This window comes from Mandrillus leucophaeus, unplaced genomic scaffold (assembly GCF_000951045.1).
Source record: "Mandrillus leucophaeus isolate KB7577 unplaced genomic scaffold, Mleu.le_1.0 Scaffold137, whole genome shotgun sequence".
Taxonomy (NCBI): domain Eukaryota; kingdom Metazoa; phylum Chordata; class Mammalia; order Primates; family Cercopithecidae; genus Mandrillus; species Mandrillus leucophaeus.
In genome coordinates, this window is record NW_012101332.1 from 1,236,486 (window position 1) to 1,257,251 (window position 20,766).

The 20,766-nt window shown below is 54.7% G+C and overlaps 1 protein-coding gene across 1 annotated transcript in view; it reads left to right on the forward strand.

Moving 5' to 3' along the window:
- Positions 1 to 20,766, forward strand: part of RYR1 (ryanodine receptor 1 (skeletal)) — a 179,040-nt gene that overhangs the window by 77,446 nt on the left and 80,828 nt on the right. Inside the window, exons 34-59 of the mRNA XM_011973401.1 lie at positions 685 to 831; positions 2,833 to 3,106; positions 4,729 to 4,843; positions 4,931 to 5,063; positions 5,390 to 5,484; positions 7,624 to 7,759; positions 8,240 to 8,426; positions 8,517 to 8,625; positions 9,311 to 9,431; positions 9,526 to 9,695; positions 11,218 to 11,438; positions 11,537 to 11,627; positions 12,881 to 13,021; positions 13,410 to 13,573; positions 13,665 to 13,743; positions 13,971 to 14,060; positions 14,769 to 14,909; positions 15,297 to 15,371; positions 15,465 to 15,540; positions 15,826 to 15,949; positions 16,554 to 16,669; positions 18,668 to 18,735; positions 18,836 to 18,957; positions 19,743 to 19,792; positions 20,255 to 20,315; positions 20,428 to 20,666. Coding sequence (XP_011828791.1) covers positions 685 to 831; positions 2,833 to 3,106; positions 4,729 to 4,843; positions 4,931 to 5,063; positions 5,390 to 5,484; positions 7,624 to 7,759; positions 8,240 to 8,426; positions 8,517 to 8,625; positions 9,311 to 9,431; positions 9,526 to 9,695; positions 11,218 to 11,438; positions 11,537 to 11,627; positions 12,881 to 13,021; positions 13,410 to 13,573; positions 13,665 to 13,743; positions 13,971 to 14,060; positions 14,769 to 14,909; positions 15,297 to 15,371; positions 15,465 to 15,540; positions 15,826 to 15,949; positions 16,554 to 16,669; positions 18,668 to 18,735; positions 18,836 to 18,957; positions 19,743 to 19,792; positions 20,255 to 20,315; positions 20,428 to 20,666 — 3,345 coding nt within the window. The remainder of the gene's footprint in view (positions 1 to 684; positions 832 to 2,832; positions 3,107 to 4,728; positions 4,844 to 4,930; positions 5,064 to 5,389; positions 5,485 to 7,623; positions 7,760 to 8,239; positions 8,427 to 8,516; positions 8,626 to 9,310; positions 9,432 to 9,525; positions 9,696 to 11,217; positions 11,439 to 11,536; positions 11,628 to 12,880; positions 13,022 to 13,409; positions 13,574 to 13,664; positions 13,744 to 13,970; positions 14,061 to 14,768; positions 14,910 to 15,296; positions 15,372 to 15,464; positions 15,541 to 15,825; positions 15,950 to 16,553; positions 16,670 to 18,667; positions 18,736 to 18,835; positions 18,958 to 19,742; positions 19,793 to 20,254; positions 20,316 to 20,427; positions 20,667 to 20,766) is intronic.

A 20,766-nucleotide genomic window follows, 5' to 3' on the forward strand; every position in this document is an offset into this window, starting at 1 on the left:
GCTAGTTTTTTGTATTTTTCAGTAGAGACGGGGTTTCACCATGTTAGCCAGGATGGTCTCAATCTCCTGACCTCGTGATCCTCCCGTCTCAGGCTCCCAAAGTACTGGGATTACAGGCTTGAGCCACCACGCCCGGCCCATATTTCCTTTTAATTCTTCAGACATAGTTTCCTTTAGTTCTTTGAACATATTTGTAAAATTGATTTAAAAGATAAATGTTTCATAGAATGAATACATGAACAAAGACATGAACATACAAAGAAGTAAATGAGGCCGGGGTGGTGGCTCATGCCTGTAATCCTGGCATTTTGGGAGGCTGAGGGGGAGGATTGCTTGAGCTCAGGAGTTCAAAACCAGCCTGGGCAACATGGCAAGACCCCCATCTCTACAGCAAAAGATACAAAATTAACAGGGCATGGTGGCACACACCTGTAGTCCCAGCTACTCAGGAGGCTGAGGTAGGAGTATGGCTTGAGCCTGGGAGGCAGAGGTTATAGTGAGGTGAGATCATGCCACTGCCCTCTAATGCAACAGAGCAAGACACTGTCTCAAAAAAAAAAAAAAAAAAGGAAATGAAGAACTCCATGAATGCATGCACATATGCACAAATGAAGAAGCGAGTGTGTGAGCAGGTGAATAAGCAAACTGGTGAATGACATTTCCCCGCTTCTTGACCACTTCCAGGAATTCAGCTGGATGGAGAGGAGGAGGAACCGGAGGAAGAGACCACCCTGGGCAGCCGCCTCATGAGCCTTTTGGAGAAAGTGCGGCTGGTGAAGAAGAAGGAGGAGAAACCTGAGGAGGAGCGGTCAGCAGAGGAGAGCAAACCCCGTGAGGACTGGGGTCACCGGGGAGAGGGCAGGGGTGGGGTGGGCAGCCCCATGCCTGGGGAGCCTCTGTGTCCCAATGAGGGCATGACGATGGATGCAAGGGAGGGGAAGATAGGCAGGAGTGAGAGAAGAAGAGCAGTGGGCAAACTGGAAGCAGGCATGGTGGGTCATGCTTGTAATCCCAGCAATTTGGGAGGCTGAGACAGGTGGATCACTTGAGGTCAGGAGTTCGAGGCCAGCCTGGCCAACATGGTGAAACCCCCTTCTCTACTAAAAATACAAAAATTAACCGGGCGTGGTGGTAGGTGCACGGCTGTAATCCCAGCTACTTGGAGGTGAGGCATGAGAATCGCTTGAACCCAGGAGGTGGGGGCTGCAGTGAGCCCAGATTGCACCACTGCACTCTACCCTGGGTGACAGAGCAAGACTCTGTCTAAAAAAAAAAGGGCATGCTGGAGTTTGCCTCCAAAGATGGGGGCTGTAGAACGTGTGTGTTGGACCAGGGTGACACAGCCTACCAGCTTAGTGGCAAACCTCTAACCAAGGGATGGTGGCAACCTGAACCACTGTGGCTTCTGTGGCCTTGCGGCTTCTCTTTTCTCTCTTGATGAGACGATTACCATGCTGAGGGATTAGACAAGCAGCTGTGATGAATGTTGGGCCAACGTGTTATTTTGCAAACTGTGTATTAGCCACATCTAACAAGGACAGATTTCCTGACGTTGGTACAGGTTTTATCCCGCAACATTCAGGAAACTTTTATGGGGCCAACTCTGGGCCAGGCACTGTTACCAGGGCTGGGAAATACAGCCGAGGGGAGAAAGTCAAAGCCCCTGCCTGCGAGTTTAGATTTTTAAATTATTATTATTGGCCGGGCGCGGTGGCTCAAGCCTGTAATCCCAGCACTTTGGGAGGCCGAGACGGGCGGATCACGAGGTCAGGAGATCGAGACCATCCTGGCTAACACGGTGAAACCCCATCTCTACTAAAAGAATACAAAAAAGTAGCCGGGCGTGGTGGCGGCGCCTGTAGTCCCAGCTACTTGGGAGGCTGAGGCAGGAGACTAGCGTGAACCCGGGAGGCAGAGCTTGCAGTGAGCTGAGATCCGGCCACTGCACTCCAGCCTGGGCGACAGAGCGAGACTCCGTCTCAAAAAAAAAAAAAAAATTATTATTATTATTATTTTTTGAGACAGGGTCTCGCTGTGTCGCCCAGGCTAGAGTGCAGTGGCGCGATCTTGGCTCACTGCAACCTCTGCCTCCTAGGTTCAAGCAATTCTCCTGTCTCAGCCTCCCGAGTAGCTGGGATTACAGGCACGCAGCACCATGCCTGGCTAATTTTTGTATTTTTAGTAGTGACGGGGCTTCACCATGTTGGCCAGGCTGGTCTCGAGCTCCTGACCTCAGGTGATTCACCCACCTCAGCCTCCCAAAGTGCAGGGATTACGGGTGTGAGCCACCACGCCCTGCCAAATCCACAGTATTTTTATAGAACAAGTGGGATTGTGACATGTGCCTTCAAAGGTGCATGGCGAAGTGCTTCCGGTTGGCTCTGGTATCTTGTAGTTGTACAGTTTATTATTCCTGTTGAAATTTTTAGGAAGCCCTTGTGGGCTGGATATTCGGGCAAACAGAACAGAGAGATTCTTGGGGGAATAGAAAAAAGTTTGCCAGGCTGGGCACAGTGGCTCACACCTATAATCCTAGCCCTTTGGGAGGCCAGAGTAGGAGGATCACTTGAGCCAGGGAGTTCGAGGCTGCACTGAGCTGTGATCGCACCACTGCACCCCAGTCAGGGCAACAGCGCAAGACACTGTCTCTAAAAGAAAAAAGGGAAAACACTCTGCTAGAATCTGCCTGCACCCGGCAGCTGGAGGGCAGGGGTGGTAGTAACTGGGAAAGCTTCTGGAACAGGGGACCCCTTCCACATTGTTGTGGTCCATGGCCCCGCGTGCTGACCTGCCCTGCGTGGTGCTCCAAGCCTTGTATTGTCTCCTTCCCAGGGTCCCTGCAGGAACTGGTGTCCCACATGGTGGTGCGCTGGGCCCAAGAGGACTTCGTGCAGAGCCCCGAGCTGGTGCGGGCCATGTTCAGCCTCCTGCACCGGCAGTACGACGGGCTGGGTGAGCTGCTGCGTGCCCTGCCACGGGCGTACACCATCTCACCGTCCTCGGTGGAAGACACCATGAGCCTGCTTGAGTGCCTCGGCCAGATCCGCTCCCTGCTCATCGTGCAGATGGGCCCTCAGGAGGAGAACCTCATGATCCAGAGCATCGGGTGAGGCACCACCCTGCCTGCTTACTTTGCATATCCCCTTGGCTAACGAATGCCTTCAGGATACAATCACATTCCCTTCCCCAACTTCTGGCCCATCCTCTGGGTGATCTACTCAGTCTCAGGCGGCTAGTCCACCTCCTGGTTAATGTCTCCTTCCCTTACCTCTCTACCCTCAGTGGTAGCAGCAGCTCCACTTACTGTGTGACTCTCAGCAGGACGTTTACCCTTTTTTTTTTTTTTTTTTTTTTTTTTGTGAGACTGAGTCTCACTCTGTCACCCAGGCTGGAGTGTGGTGGCATGATCTCAGCTCACTGCAACCTCCGCCTCCCAGGTTCAAGCAATTCTCCTGTCTCAGCCTTCCAAGTAGCTGGGATTACAGACACGCACCACCACACCTGGCTAATTTTTTATAATTAGTAGAGACAGGGTTTCACCATGTTGATCAAGCTGGTCTCGAACTCCTAACCTCAGGTGATCTACCCGTCTCGGCCTCCCAAAGTGCTGGGATTAGAGGCTTGAGCCACGGCGCCCGGCTGAGGTTTACCCTTTTTGAGCTTCAGTTTCCTCAGCTGTAAAATGGGGGAGAGCCAAGCCTGCTCTGAAGAGTTGTGCTGTGGCTTCCGTGAGCTTGTGCGAATAATAATAATCATGGTAGTAGTAGTGAGCACTCAGTGTCAAATATATCTCATTCACACAGTAAACATTTATTAAGCACCTACTGCATGCCAGGCCCTTTCTAGGTGTTTTTGAGACAGGGCCTCACTCTGTTGCCCAGGCTAGAGTGCAGTGGCCCAATCATAGCTCACTGCAGCCTCAACTTCCTGTGCTCAAGTGATCCTCCTGCCTCAACCTCCTGAGTAGCTGGGACTACAGACACACATCACCATGCCCAGCTAATTTGTAAATTTTTTTGTAGAGGCAGGGTCTTGCTATGTTGCCCGGGCTGGTCTTGAACTCCTGGGCTCAAGTTATCCTCCTGCCTTGGCCTCCCAAAGGGCTGGAATTACAAGGCGTGAGCCACTCTGCTGGGACAGCATTTGACAAAGGGCAACATGGCAAAGATCTCTGTTCTAGAGGAGCCGCCTTGGGTGCACAGCTCGGTCTCCTTATGAGAGAAACAAGGACCCTTTCTCCCACGGTGGCTGTAGGAATTGTTTTTTATTTTTTTATTGTTATTTTTTTTGAGATGGAGTCTTGCTCTGTTCCCCAACCTGGAGTGCGCAATGTCTGCTCACTGCAACCTCCGCCTACCAGGTTCAAGCGATTCTCCCACCTCAGCCTCCCACGTAGCTGGGATTACGGGTATGCGCCACCACACCTGGCTAATTTTTGTATTTTTAGTAGAAACGGGGTTTCACCATGTTGGCCAGGCTGATCTCGAATTCCTGACCTCAAGTGATCCTCCAGCTTCGGCCTCCCAAAGTGCTGGGATTACACGCGTGAGCCACTGCGCCTGGCCGGCTGTAGCAATTGAGTGACTGCAGATCTGTAAAGGGGGTGGTGCTAGGCACAGAGGGACAGGGTCGAGAATACCAGCTGCTGTCACAGTGGTGGCTGTGGCCCTCTCTGGACTTGAGCCCCACCCGGGCCCTGGTGACCCCGCGCACTCTGCCTGTGCACAGGAACATCATGAACAACAAAGTCTTCTACCAACACCCGAACCTGATGAGGGCGCTGGGCATGCACGAGACGGTCATGGAGGTCATGGTCAACGTCCTCGGGGGCGGCGAGTCCAAGGTGAGGGCCCAGGCGAACACTGGGGAGCTCAGGGGAGGCGGCCACAGAGGGCAGGCCCTGACCACCGGCCCACCCTGCCTGTCCCAGGAGATCCGCTTCCCCAAGATGGTGACAAGCTGCTGCCGCTTCCTCTGCTATTTCTGCCGCATCAGCCGGCAGAACCAGCGCTCCATGTTTGACCACCTGAGCTACCTGCTGGAGAACAGTGGCATCGGCCTGAGTGAGAACCCCTGAGCCCAGGGACTGTCCCCCAGAACCCACTCCTGGCACCCTATCCACGCCTGCCCCACTTTCCACCAGCTCACTCACTCAGTCATTCAGTAAACACTCCCTCTCAACTGTGGCTCTGGCCCCGTAACGAGTAATGCCAGGGACACAATAGTGACCCCAGTAGTGACAGCCCAGAGTGGTCAGAGCTTGGATGAGGGAAGTACAGACCAGAGGAGGTACCTGATCCAGGCTGGATAAAGGGTGGTCAGGGAGGGCTTCCCAGAGGAGGTGAGACAAGCAGGAGTGAGATGTTCTTCCCACCTCTTGCCCCTGCAGGCATGCAGGGCTCCACGCCCCTGGACGTGGCTGCTGCCTCCGTCATTGACAACAATGAGCTGGCCTTGGCGTTGCAGGAGCAGGACCTGGAAAAGGTATGGAGGGCAGGGCTGGGCTCCGGGCCTAAGGGAGGAGATCGGGCCGCTACCCGGCTCCTTGGGACACCTACTGATTCTGAACTCATTCTGGGGGGCAATTCTGGATGGTGTGCCCAACCAGGAGACTAATTTGCAGGGAGAGAACGGCACCCAGTTGCTCATTCATGGGATGCTTCCTGGCTGTGGGCAGGTCTGCACTCCACGCTTCCAGCTTGGGGCAGGTCTGCAGTCTACGCTTCTGGGCTGGGAGCCCATCTGCACTCTAGCTTCCCTGCTGGGGGCGGATCCACAGTCTATGCTTCCGGGCTGGGGGCAGGTCCGCAGTCTAGGCTTCCAGCTAGGTAGCCTTGGCACATTTCTTGGCTCTCTGAGCTTGCACTTCTGTGTATAGTGGTGCAATGCATGGGCTCCAGAGTTCAGCAACTTTGCTTCTGCTCTCCTCGCTCCCTGGCTGTGTGGCCTTGGATAAGTGACTTAGAGTCTCCAGACCTCTGTTGCTTTATTTTGTACAATGAATGTAGTCATAGAAACGACTTCATGGAGTCATTCTGAGGATTAAATGACTTAATCCAGGAAAGCGTTTGTAAAGAGGCAGTCAGTGGTGTTATATTAGTCAGCTGCTGTTATATGATCATTCAACAAATATGTAGCATTCACTTACCATATGGTAGGACCTGTGCAAAGCAATAGTAATATGACAGTCAAAAATCACTGTCCGGCCAGGCAAAGTGGCTCGTGTCTGTAATCCCAGTACTTTGGGAGGCCGAGGCAGGAGGATCACTTGAGCTCAGGATTTTAAGACCAGCCTGGCCAATATAGGGAGACCTTGTATCTACAAAAAAATACAAAAATTAGGTGGGTGTAGTGGCACGTACCTGTAGTCCCAGTTACTCAGGAGGCTAAGGTGGAAGGATTTGATAGAGCCTGCGAGGCTGAGGCTGCAGTGAGCTATGATCGCACCACTGCACTTCACCTGAGGGACAGAGCGAGAACCCTTAAAAAAAAAAAGTGGCCAGAGAAAGCCTCATTGAGAAAGTGACATTTGTGCAAAGCTCTGAAGGAAGGTGACGGGTCAGGTGGACATCATGGGGAAGAGCATTCTTGGCAGTGGGAACAGCCAGTGCAAAGGCCCTGAGGCAGGAGCGAACCTCGTGAGTTGGAGGAACAGCAGAGAGACAGCTGTGGCTGGGGCAGAGGCAGTGGGGGTGAGGGCAGGAGGTGACAGATGGGTCATGAGGCATCTCATGGGTCACAACAAGGGCTCTGGCTTTTACCCTGAGTGAGAGGAGGCCAGGGTTCTGAGCAGAGGAGGGACGTGACCTGACTCAGGTGTTCACAGAGTCCCTCTGGCTGTGTGTGGGAAACAGATCGAAGGGAAGGCAGAAGGACAGAAGCACAGGGAGGAGGCTGGTGTCGTGGTCCAGATGGGAGACGAGGGCAGACAGGACCACTACAGGAAAGGGGTCTGGATCCAGGCCCAAAGAGAAGGTTCTTAGATCTCACACAAGAAAGAATTCAGGGCGAGTCCACAGAGTAAAGTGAAAGCAAGTTTATTAGGAAAGTAAAGGAATAAAAGAATGGCTAATCCACAGACAGAGCAGCCCCAAGGGCTGCTGGTTGCCCATTTTTTATGTTATTTCTTGATGATATGCTAAACAAGGGGTGGATTATTCGTGCCTCCCCTTTCTAGACCATGTAGGATAACTTCCTGACATTGCCATGACATTTGTAAACTCTCATGGCGCTGGTGGGAGTGTAGCAGTGAGGACGGCCAGAGGTCACTCTCTTCGCCATCTTGGTTTTGGTGGGTTTTGGCTGGCTTCTGTACTGCAACTGTTTTATCAGTAAGGTCTTTATGACCTGTATCTTGTGCCAACCTTCTATCTCATTCTGTGACTTAGAATGCCTTAACCGTCTGGGAATGCAGCGCAGTAGGTCTCAGCCTCATTTTACTCTGCTCCTGTTCAAGATGGAGTTGCTCTAGTTTACAGGCCTCTGACAGGACCAGGGCTAATTGGCCAAGGGATCAGAGCTGAACCAGACTGAGGAGCCGCAGGGCAAGGCAGGGCAGAGGGCTGGGCCCCAGGAGGATGGTGGCGTGGGTCTGGTCTCTGACTGAGCCCCTCCTGTCCCCAGGTCGTGTCCTACCTGGCAGGCTGTGGCCTCCAAAGCTGCCCCATGCTTGTGGCCAAGGGATACCCAGATATTGGCTGGAACCCCTGCGGTGGAGAGCGCTACCTGGACTTCCTGCGCTTCGCTGTCTTCGTAAACGGTGAGGAGGGGGTGGCAGTGGCTGCGGGGGAAGTATGGAGTCACTGGTCACACCTCCCTTGGGATGACTGCTCACGCCCTGAGCCACAGGTGGGGTCCAGACAGGGATCCCTTCAAGCAGGCCTGGGGCTGGCAGGGGCCTGTGTTACCCCTGGAGGTGTTGGGTCCTGGGGCTGGCAGGGGCCTGCGTTACCTCTCTGGACGTATTGGGTCCTGGGGCTGGCAGTGTTGGGTCCTGGGGCTGGCGGGAGCCTGGTGTTACCCCTGGAGATATTGGGTTGTGGGGCTGGCAGGGACCTGGTGTTACCCCTAGAGTTGTTGGGTCCTGGGGCTGGCAGGGGCTGGTGTTACCTCTGGAAGTGTTGGGTCCTGGGGCTGGATGGGACCTGTGTTACCCCTGGAGGTGTTGAGTCCCGGGGCTGCATGGGGAGGTATCTGGTGGTGGCTCATTGAGACCCCCTGTCCCCACACGGGTGGCCAGGCGAGAGCGTGGAGGAGAACGCCAACGTGGTGGTGCGGCTGCTCATCCGGAAGCCTGAGTGCTTCGGACCCGCCCTGCGGGGTGAGGGTGGCTCAGGGCTGCTGGCTGCCATCGAAGAGGCCATCCGCATCTCCGAGGACCCTGCGAGGGATGGCCCAGGCATCCGCAGGGACCGGCGGCGCGAGCAGTGAGTGTCCCGGCCCCCTCCTCAATAGGGCAACCCGCCCTCCCAGGCCCCTAGCTGCCTCCCCCACCCACCCACCCACCTTCCCTGCAGCTTCGGTGAGGAACCACCTGAAGAAAACCGGGTGCACCTGGGACACGCCATCATGTCCTTCTATGCTGCCTTGATCGACCTGCTCGGACGCTGTGCACCAGAGATGCATGTGAGACCCAGAGCCAGGGCGGGCTGGGGAGGGAGGGCAGGTACAGCCGCCTTGAATGCCTCATGCAGGCACTCGGTGACACGGAGTGAGCTCACATACATGGGTGGTCCTGGACTAGCAATGCTGGGGACACAACAGTGACCAAGACAGCCCCAGGGCCTGGTCTCACAGAGCTCCCGGTCCAGTAGGGGAGACAGACAGTGACACCCAGAGTGGTCAGGGCTGGGATGGGGGAGCACAGGGAGAGAGGTCGGGGCCGGGATGGCGGGGCACATGGAGAGGACTCAGGATGGATGGGGACACAGGGAGAGAGGTCAGGATGGGGATGGGGACACAGGGATAGGGGTCGGGGCCAGGATGAGGGGTCACAGGGAGAGGGGTCAGGACTGGGGTTGGGGGGCACAAGCAGAGGGGTCAGGATGGGGATGGGGACACAGGGAGAGAGGTCAGGACTGGGGTCGGGGGGCACAAGCAGAGGGGTCAGGATGGGGATGGGGGGGCACAGGGAGAGGGTTCAGGGCTGGGGTCGGGGGGCACAGGCAGAGGAATGAGGGCTGGAAACCCTAGACAGCCCGCTGAAAGAGGCCTGCTCTACCCTCCTGTATGGGAAGGGAGGGAGCGGAGCAGTCACTGAGCGGGGCACCAGTGCCTGATGAGTGCCCCTCTCCCTCCCTACGTTCCCCAGCTAATCCAAGCCTGCAAGGGTGAGGCCCTGCGGATCCGTGCCATCCTCCGCTCCCTTGTGCCCTTGGAGGACCTCGTGGGCATCATCAGCCTCCCACTGCAGATGCCCACCCTGGGCAAAGGTGCGGAGGGGATGGAACTTGGCAAAGGAGTGACGCTGGGGAGGGAGCTGCCGGGTCCGCAGGGCATCCCCGAACCCGCCCTTCCTGCCTGCAGACGGGGCTCTGGTGCAGCCAAAGATGTCAGCATCCTTCGTGCCGGACCACAAGGCGTCCATGGTGCTCTTCCTGGACCGTGTGTACGGCATTGAGAACCAGGACTTCTTGCTGCACGTGCTGGACGTGGGATTCCTGCCCGACATGAGGGCAGCCGCCTCGCTGGACACGGTGAGCAGCCCCGCCCAGCCTGGCCACCCTCCCCACCTCCACAGAGGGACAGGAGATGGGTCACGGTGGAGCAGCAGCAGCTGCTTTTGCTTTTCTTGGGATTGTGGACATACCATAATCCCCGATACCATCATAAAGATAGAAAATGAAAACCAAGAAACACTCTGAATTCCAATGAAGGGTGAGTAGGAATCTCCACGACCTCCAGTTATAAGAAATAGAAATCATTGTTCGAGGCCAGGCGCGGTGGCTCACGCCTGTAATCCCAGCACTTTGTGGGGCCGAGGCAGGCAGATCACAAGGTCAGGAGTTCGAAACCAGCCTGACCAACATGGTGAAACCACATCTCTACTAAAAATACAAAAATTAGTCAGGCGTGGTGGCGCACGCCTGTAATCCCAGCTACTCAGGAGACTGAGGCAGGAGAATTGCTTGAACCCGGGAGGTGAGGTTGCAGTGAGCTGAGATCACGCTGCTGCACTCCAGCCTGGTGACAGAGCGAGACTCCAACTTAAAAAAAAAAAAAATTCGTTCACAATGTTGGTTTGGCACTGTGGACACACAGAACTCTATACAGGAACAGCAATAACAGAAGGGTGATAGGGCAAGGAAAATGAGCACTGAGAAGTGATCACCAATTTAGCAAAGTCAAGGTCACTGGAAACTGGGATAAACAGTTTCAGCAGGGGACAGAAGCCTTCCTAGAGAGGGTTTAAGAGAGCCTGGGGCTGTGCATGGTGGCTCACCCTTGTAATAACTTTGGGAGGCCAAGGCGGGCGGTTCGCTTGAAGCCAGGAGTTCGAGACCAGCCTGGGCAACATGGAGAGACCCTGTCTCTACAAAAAAATTTAAATATTAGCCGGGTATGGTGGTGCACACCTGTAGTCTCTGCTACTAGAGAGGCTGAGGTGGGAGAATCACTTGACGCACAGACTTTGAGGCTGCAGTGAACCGTGATTACACCGCTGCATTCCTGCCTGGGCAACAGAGCCAGACCTTATCTCAAAAAAAAAGAAAAAGAAATTAGCCAGGCATGGAGGTGCGTCCCTGTAGTCCTAGCTACTAGTGAGGCTGAGGCAGGAGGATCACCAGAGCCCAGGAATTCGAGGCTGCAGGAAGCTATGATTGCACCACTGCACTCCAGCCTGGGCAACAGAGACCGCTGTCTCTAACAAATGGAAAAGAACGTATTACAGGAAGAAAGGTGAGGCTTAGAGAGCAGATAAGTGTGCAGACCATCCATATTTACGGAAGAGCCAAATCTGTAATGGGGTTCATTAATCTCATCGACCAGTTGTGTGTGTTTGAAATTTTGCATAGGCCAAAGTAGTAAGTGGTGGGGTAGGGACTGTGGGCGTAGGGGCATGGGCATAGGGTGGGAGGAGGGTGGTAGAGATTGAGAGAAGCAGGTTTTGGGGGAGTGATCAGAAGCTTGGATCCTTTGGCCAGAGTAGCTCAGGGCAGGTGCCAGAGCAGCCCCGGGGGTGTTCAGCGGGCCTGATGTCCTCCCTCTGCGCCCTAGGCCACTTTCAGCACCACCGAGATGGCACTGGCGCTGAACCGCTACCTGTGCCTGGCCGTGCTGCCTCTCATCACCAAGTGCGCGCCGCTCTTTGCGGGCACGGAACACCGCGCCATCATGGTGGACTCCATGCTGCACACGGTGTACCGCCTGTCCCGGGGTCGCTCGCTCACCAAGGCGCAGCGCGACGTCATCGAGGACTGCCTCATGGCTCTCTGCAGGTGGGGTGGGGCGGGCCCCAGGACGGGGCGGGGGCAGGGGCGGGGCCGCAGAGCAGGCCTAGAGGGGAGGTCCCACCATCCTGTGCGCTGTCGCGCAGGTACATCCGCCCGTCGATGCTCCAGCACCTGCTGCGGCGTCTGGTGTTCGACGTGCCCATCTTAAACGAGTTTGCCAAGATGCCACTCAAGGTAAGGACAAGCGATCTTTAGCGGTTTGTTTCCAGGCCGCGCCCACACTGGTTTGCTCTTCCCTCCGACTGCGGGGCTCATTTGTGTCAGCGCTGCCCAGCCCAGTTAACCTGCACTAGTTAGGACGGCGTCCCCATAGAAACCTCTTAGCATCCTTATTTGCATACTAGGATTCCCAGAACATTCACTTTGCTTCATTGATGCCTCTAGCGTTCCCTAATTAGCGTTTAATTTGCTTAACAGTGAGCCAGCCCCCGCTTCAGTTAGCATATATTTGCATGGAACACACCACTTTCCCTAATTAGCATGTTTATTTGCATGCCTGGACCACCAGACTTCCACTATTCAAATGAGTGCATTTATTTGAATAAACATTACCACAGCTATTCTGAATATTTGCACACTGTCTTTCTTATTTTTTTATTTGCATGCTAATTTGCATAAAGAGCTACCCCAACTCAAGATAGCTTGACTATTTTGCATAATACATCGAAATCAGCTCGTATTTCAAATTTGCATTTTAGTCAGGCGCGGTGGCTCACGCCTGTAATCCCAACACTTTGGGAGGCAGAGGTGGGCAGATTACTTGAGGTCAGGCGTTCGAGACCAGCCTGGCCAACATGGTGAAACCCGGTCTCTACTAAAAATACAAAAATGAGCTGGGCGTGGTGGAGCACACCTGTAATCCCAGCTACTCTGGAGGCTGAGGCTGGAGAATTGCTTGAACCTGGGAGGCGGAGGTTGCAGTGAGCCGAGATTGTGCCACTGCACTCCAGCCTGGTCGACAGAGACTCCACCTCAAAAAACAAAAAAAACAAAAAAAACTTTGCATCTTGGATAGTGGAGGCCCTCCTCCCGATTACCATATATTTGCATGGGGTGCAGCTTTTGTTTCTACTTGATATGTTAATTTGCATAAGCACAGATTGCCGCATCCATATGCCCATTTACTCACTACGTACCCACGGATTAATATTAGCACGCTTATTTGTGTAAAGCAACACCAGACACAACCAGCTCTAGTTTAATGCCCATCTTAACTCTAAATTAAGAATGCTAAATTTGCATACTAAGCTGTCTAAGACCACTCCTCAAAAAACATACCATTTCTTCCCTTATTAGCATATCATTTGCATAACCCACACCTCCTTCATAATTTAAAAGCACTGGCATGCTTGTCTCTCTCTGGGCCTTCATCTGCCTGCCATCCGCTGGTTCCCCCTTTCATTTGTGTGTCCCCCTCTTGCTCCCAGCTCCTCACCAACCACTATGAGCGTTGTTGGAAGTACTACTGCCTACCCACAGGCTGGGCCAACTTCGGGGTCACCTCGGAGGAGGAGCTGCACCTCACCCGGAAACTCTTCTGGGGCATCTTTGACTCTCTGGCCCATAAGGTCTGGGCAGCAGGGAGCCCCAAAATGGCCTATGTGGAGGGTTTGGGGCCCAAAATTGGGAGTCCAGAGCGAAACCCCCCAATTTTGGAGGGTTCAAGGATGAGAGGGTTCTGCATGTTTGGATCTAGGAGGATCTATGGGTTGAGGCTTCAGCGTGGAGGTTATGGAAAAGGGGGTGGGCCTCTAGTTTGGGAACTTGGAGAGGGTAATATGGGGATGATTTGAGCTTACAGTTGGGTCTGAGATTTGGGTTTCAAGGAGAGGGACCATAATTCAGGTTTGGGGGTTCAGGGAGAAGGGCTGATTATTGCAGTGTGTGAGTTTGAGGTCCCGAGGCTCACTGAGGCTTATAGTGACCTCCTACCCCTGCTCCTCCCGGCCTTCCCAGAAATACGACCCGGAGCTTTACCGAATGGCCATGCCTTGTCTGTGTGCCATCGCTGGGGCTCTGCCCCCCGACTACGTGGACGCCTCATACTCATCTAAGGCGGAGAAAAAGGCCACAGTGGATGCTGAAGGCAACTTTGATCCCCGGCCTGTGGAAACCCTCAAGTGAGGCCTGGGGGCTGGGAGACAGAGAGGAAGATTTCAGGGGTGGAGGGAACCCCAGTCCCAACATCTGCTGACCCTATGCCCCCCACAGTGTGATCATCCCGGAGAAGCTGGACTCCTTCATTAACAAGTTTGCGGAGTATACACATGAGAAGTGGGCCTTCGACAAGGTTGGCCTCAGGGTCCTCCTATCCTAGAAACCCTCAAGACCCCAGCTTTCCCCCTGACCCGGTTCCTCCCTGAGGCCCCAGATCTCCCTGAGACCCCCCAGCCTTCCCTAAGACCCTTAGCTTTTTCTGGGATCCCCCAGGATTCTCTGTCCTCGGCTCCTCCAGGGTCCCCCCTATGTGTCCCCAACTGCTGCCTCCCCGTCACCCTGCCTCCTCTCCATCTCTAGATCCAGAACAACTGGTCCTATGGAGAGAACATAGATGAGGAGTTGAAGACCCACCCCATGCTGAGGCCCTACAAGACCTTTTCAGAGAAGGTGACCAGGCCTTGAGGCCCAGCATTGGGAGTCAAAATGAAAGCCCAAATTTGAGTGTTCAGGGCAAAGTGAGGAAGGTTCACAGGTTTGCATCCAGGTGGATCTGTGGATTAGGTCTCGTCATTCCTGGACTTTGCCTTCTCTCAAACTTGGTAGAGCGGGTAGAGAGTCTGAGAGAATGGGTTTGATTCCTTGGCTGTAGTAAGACTTCTTGGAGCCGGGCGCAGTGGCTCACGCCTGTAATCCCAACACTTTGGGAAGCTGAGGCGGGCGGATCACGAGGTCAGGAGATGACCATCCTGGCTAACACTGTGAAACCCCGTCTCTACTAAAAATACAAAAAATTAGCTGGATGTGGTGGCGGGCGCCTGTAGTCCCAGCTACTCGGGAGGCTGAGGCAGGAGAATGGCATGAACCTGGGAGGAGAAGCTGGCAGTGAGCCAAGATCGTGCCACTGTACTCTAGGCTGGGTGACAGAGGGAGACTCCGTCTCAAAAAAAAAAAAAAAAATTCTCAGAGACTCGTGTGTCTAATGGGATAAGGAGATTGGGTTTGGGAGGCTCTGTTACAGAGCAGGTAAGAGACTTGAGTTGGAATCCAGACTGGACCACTGCCTAGCCACGTGGTCAGGGTTTTCTCCTTTGGGGTCCTTCCTCCACCCACCTCTCACTCCATTCCACCAACTCCCCACCCTCCTGTCCACCCTAGGACAAAGAGATTTACCGCTGGCCCATCAAGGAGTCCCTGAAGGCCATGATTGCCTGGGAATGGACCATAGAGAAGGCCAGGGAGGGTGAGGAGGAGAAGACGGAAAAGAAAAAAACGCGGAAGATATCACAAAGTGCCCAGGTGAAGGCGGAAGATATCACAAAATGCCCCTGGGCGGAGGGCAGGGGCACGAGGCAGGGAGGGTCTAAAACAAAGGGCCAGGAGAGGGCGTGGCCAGACAGGGATGGAATGGAGAGGAGAGGGGCCCAGGGAGGTAGGTGGGGCCAGAGAGGGGTGCAGAAACTTGAGATCTGGGAAAGGAGAGGGCAGGGGTCTGAATAATTGCAAAGGGCAGAGGAGAGAAGGATGGGGTGGTTTAGACACAGGGCCTTAAGGAGAGGACACGGGGTCTTGAGCCAGGGGAGGGCGGAGGGAGTAGAATGCACTAGTGGGGGCCTGGGGAGGGGGCTAGCCTGGGCTTTCTGCTAGCCCATCAACCTACCTCCCATATTCCCCTTGTCCTCTTAGACCTACGATCCTCGAGAAGGCTACAACCCCCAGCCCCCCGACCTTAGCGCAGTTACCCTGTCCCGGGAGCTGCAGGTGAGAGCCCTGATCCTTTTGGGGGGACATGGGGTGTCTTTGGGGGGGCTGGCATCCTCTGAATCTACCCGTTAACTCTGCATCCACTCCCAGGCCATGGCAGAACAACTGGCGGAAAATTACCACAACACGTGGGGAAGGAAGAAGAAGCAGGAGCTGGAAGCCAAAGGTGAGGACGCCCATGCCGCCCCCAGGCGACCCCCGTGGCTTCACCGTGTGGCTTTACTGATTGCCTTCATGCCCCTGAAACTCGGTTTCTCCATCTGTAGATGGGAATAATAACAGCGTTTACCACCGTGGGGTAATGAGATGAGCACCAGCAAGCAATGTTTCCGTTATTCGTATCTTCGTCTTTATTACTATAATTACGCATGCTGGGCACTGCAGGAACCACTTCAGTGAGGGTGGCCCGGGTCTTCCCCAGAGCCCTAATTTCTGATCTTTGCCTCCCCAGGCGGTGGGACCCACCCCCTGCTGGTCCCCTACGACACGCTAACAGCCAAGGAGAAGGCACGAGATCGAGAGAAGGCCCAGGAGCTGCTGAAATTCCTGCAGATGAATGGCTACGCGGTTACAAGGCACGCGGGTTGGGACGCCCGCGGAAGAGCAGCAGGCGGAACCCACCCGGCAAAGGCTGGGAGAGGCGGGGCCAGAGAGGGGTGGAACCGAGAGGAGCGGGGCCTGGGGAGCAAAGAAGGAACCAGAGGGGAGGAGCTAAGGGAGTGGGTCCTGGACACAGAGGCGGGGCCAGATGGGGAGGAGTCCGAAATGGGTGGGGCGGGGCTTAAGGAGCAGAGGCGGAACCAGAGAGGAGAGGAGGCAGAAAAGGGCGGGGCCCAGGGAGCAGAGGCGTGGCCAGAGAGTGGAGGAGACTAAGAGGGGCGGGGACCGGTGAGTGGAGGCGGGACCAAAGAGGAGAGAAGGCTGAGAAGGGCAGGGCCTGGGGAACAGAGGTGGGGCCAAAGGGGAGGTGGCTGAGGGGGCGGGGCCTGGGAGCAGAGGCGGCGCCAGAGAGGGGAGAAGGCTAAGTGGGGTGGGGCATGGGGGGCTCAGAGTGGAGCCCCAACCTGGGGTGACGCCAAAGCTGATACAGATGTGGCCAGCAGGAGCAGAGACGGATCTGAGAAGGGTGGGAAACTGTAGGGCCGGTGTCTGGGCTGATCCCTCTCTCCACATCTCCAGAGGCCTTAAGGACATGGAACTGGACTCATCTTCCATTGAAAAGCGGTTTGCCTTTGGCTTCCTGCAGCAGCTGCTGCGCTGGATGGACATTTCTCAGGAGTTCATTGCCCACCTGGGTAGGGAGAAATCCCCCCCTTATGCCCGCCCCACCTGCAGACACCGGTTCTGCAGACCAGACTCACCTAGGACACCCGTTCCTGCACTCAATCCCTCCTCCCCTTATCTGATGTTTATTGAGCTTCTACTATGTGCCAGACACTGTTCTAGATGCTGGGGTACAGCAGTGAAGATGACAAATGAACCCTACTTCCCTGCAACTACTCCTGTGTTGGCTTCAGGCAATTAGCATCATAAATAACGAAATCATTTAGTGTTAGAAGGTGATCAGTGTCATGGGAAGAAGAAAACAATAGAGCCAGGTAGAGGGGATTGGGAGTGTGGAGCCAGTTGTCATTTTAAATAGGGTGTTCCGGAAAGACTTTGATGAGAAAGTGACATCTGAGGCAAGCCATGAAGGAGGTGAGGGAGGAGCTGTGTGGACCTCTGGGAGACATCTGTTCCTCACAGGCAAAGGAACAGTGAGTGCGAAGGCCCTGAGAGGTCCTTGGTGTGAGTGTCAGGATGCCCTGTAGCTGAAGCAGAGTCATCGAGGGGGACAGAGATAAACGGGGTCACAGGTGACTGGGGCAGATCATGCAGGGCTTTGCTAGCTGTGATGAGGACTTTGACCTTTATCTGGAGTGAGATGGAGTTGGGGTTTGAGGGCTGAGCCGAGGATGGACGTGATCCATAATTCTGGTGTTCACGGGGTCCCTCTGGCTTGACTGGGGTGGAGACAGGAGGCAAAAAGGGTGAGAACAGGGCAGATTTCTGGATCCATTTTGAAGGCTGAGCTTGTTGGGATGCTCCCAATGCCTCTTACAGACCACTAAGAATTACAGCTAGGCCCTGCAATCCCCTCTAGTTTCCCTAGAGACCCCCCTCCAGCATTGCCCTTGAGAGCTGCCCTCAGGAACCCCAAATTCCCTCCAGGTGAGTGGCAGAGCAGGATTCGCTGTCACGTCTCGCCTCAAAGCCTGCCTGCCTAGCTTCAGTGCTGCACATCCCCTTGACAATTCCCTTCCCTCTCTAGACCTCTGATTCCTCACCTGTGATATGAGCCTATGTTCGCCATAACTAGCCATGGTTCTGTCACTTACTGACCTGGGGTCAGTTACTTCACCTCCGTTTCCTCTTCTGAAAAATGGGGGCTGGGAACCAACTGCACAGACCTCCAAGTTGTAAGGAGACTGTGTGAGGATGACATGTCTCACAGTGCCAAGGCCATAGCAAGTGTTTAATAATTGGAGCCAGTATTATTATTTTAATAGAATCAGTTACGACTATCACCATTATTATTGTTTGAAATTGATTTCCATTTTAAAATTAACTCTAATTTGTTTACATTGACTTCTTGTTTCATTTGGTTCATTCATTCATTTGTTGCAGATTAACTCAGTGCCATGTATTCAAGTTCAGAATGAAAAGCACCTGTGGTGGGTGAGGAAGGGCATATTCCAGGACTTTAACCCATTCCAGTTTGTTTTCCCCATCGTCAGCTTCAGAAAGGGTTTGATCAAGGAGTTGTCAGCTTCAGGAAGGGTTTAATCAAGAAGTTAGGGGAAAGCACTTTGGGAGGCTGAGGCGGGTGGATCACCTGAGGTCAGAAGTTTGAGACCAGCCTGGACAACATGGTGTACTTGGCTGTACTAAAAATACAAAAATTAGCTGGGTGTGGTGGTGCACGCCTGTAATCCCAGCTACTTAGGAGGCTGAGTCAGGAGAATCGCTTGAACTCAGGAGGCAGAGAGTGCAGTGAGCCGAGATGGTGCCATTGCACTCCAGCCTGGGTGACAAGAGTGAAACTCTGTCTCAAAAAAAAAAAAAAAAAAAGGAGTTGGGGGAATCAGATGAAAAGTAGGAGAAAGGTTTATCTCAAAGTCAACACAAATGACTTCCTACCAATAATTTATTCCCCATCATTTCCCAACTCTGCTCCTAGCATCCTGCCCATCAGAACACCCTGGGTTCTCCAGCCTTAAACCCACCATGAACCCTGTTTGCTCTCCCTACAGAGGCTGTGGTCAGCAGTGGGCGAGTGGAAAAGTCCCCACATGAACAGGAGATTAAATTCTTTGCCAAGGTGAGAGGTGGGCTTAGAAGCTAGAGGAGGGCTGGGGACTCATGGGCTCTCCCCACCCCTCACCGGACGCTTTATCTCCTCCCCACCACCCCATCTCCAGATCCTGCTCCCTTTGATCAACCAGTACTTCACCAACCACTGCCTCTATTTCTTGTCCACTCCTGCTAAAGTGCTGGGCAGTGGCGGCCACGCCTCCAACAAGGAGAAGGAAATGATCACCAGGTGGGCTGCCTGTGACCCTGGACCCAGCCCCCTGACCCCACAGTATTGTAATCCTTCGCCCGTGGAGGCTCTGTCCTGGGTGCTGGGTGTTGGGTACTGACCGTCTCCTGCAGAGGCAACTGAAGGGCTATGGTGACCAGCCATCCTAGTGTGCCCAGGACTGAAGGGCTTCCCAGAATGTGGGACTCTCAGACAACTTGGGACAAATCAATCACCCTGTCCAGGAAGGCCAACTCAAGGCCGGGCATGGTGGCTCACACCTGTAATTCTAATACTTTGGGAAGCTGAGGTGGGAAGATCAGCTGAAGCCAGGAGTTTGAGGCCAGTCTGGGTAACATACCGAGACCCCATTTCTACAGAAAATACAAAAATTAGCTGGGCGTGGTGGCGCATGCCTGTAGTCCCAGCTACTCGGGAGGCTGAGGTGGGAGGATCGCTTGAACCCAGGGGCTGGAGGCTGCCGGGAGCTGGGATCGCGCCACTGCACTCCAGCCTGGGTGACAGAGCAAGACCCTGTCTCAAAAAAAATAAACAAACAAAGAATAATAAGAAAGGCCGACTTGCCCCTCACCTCCCCAGCATCCCAGTTACTGCCTATGACTTACCAGCTTGCCCATCTCTCTGCCCCTTCCTATCCCTCCTGTCTCCATCATTCGGCCCCCTCCTGGTTCCTCTCTCCTTGTCTTCTCTGTCCCTGTCTCCTCTAATTGGGTCACCCTTTCCTCGTCTCCTTGGTCTCCTCACTTGCTGTTTCTCCTGCCCTCTGTCCCTTTCTCTTTCTTCAGCCTCTTCTGCAAACTTGCTGCTCTTGTCCGCCACCGAGTCTCTCTCTTTGGTAAGTGGTTCCACTCCCTTGGTCTTCCTCCCTAATCTCTCTCTTCTCCACCCTGAAGAAATAGCTCCCAGGTTCTGCCTTAATTTGAACAAGCTTTGTTGTGTTCTTCCTCTGGACCCGGAGACACGGACCGGGTATCCCGGGGGCAGGGCAGTGACTGAGACACCCTGGGCCTGCCGTCAATGGGACTCCCAGGCCAGTGGGAGAGACAGACCCATCTCCAGACAAGGACAGCCCAGTGGGGTCAGGGCTGGGCAGGAAGAAGGCCAGGAGAGTGGTCGGGCTGGGGAGGAGGGAAGTTTGGGGGCACTGTAGGAGTCCAGGCGGGGTGGGGGTGCAATAGCATTCCAACATAGCCTGCGGGTAGCCTCAGGAAGAGAGGGGTTGGGGTGGATGTAGAGGGAGGCACTGTCCTCTGTCCTCTTAGCCATGCCATCTCCCCGGCCCGTCTTCCTCTCCCAGGGACGGATGCCCCGGCTGTAGTTAACTGTCTTCACATCCTGGCCCGCTCCCTGGATGCCAGGTAGGGCCATGGGCAGTGGCACCCACTCCCACCGTCATCGGGCCCCCACCCCAACCCCTGGTCTCCTAGACTGTCCGATTCCAGAGCTGGTGTTCCCCTGCTGCCCTTCTAGGACGGTGATGAAGTCAGGCCCTGAGATCGTGAAGGCTGGCCTCCGCTCCTTCTTCGAGAGTGCCTCGGAGGACATCGAGAAGATGGTGGAGAACCTGCGGCTGGGCAAGGTGTCACAGGCGCGCACCCAGGTGAAGGGCGTGGGCCAGAACCTCACCTACACCACCGTGGCGCTGTTGCCGGTCCTCACCACCCTCTTCCAGCACATCGCCCAGCACCAGTTCGGAGATGACGTCATCCGTAAGGGCTCTTGACCCAAGGGCAGGTTGTGGGGAGTCAGTGTGGCCAACACCACCCATCCTGGGTGCCTGTGAGAGTCCCTGGGTGTTTGAGTGTGTGG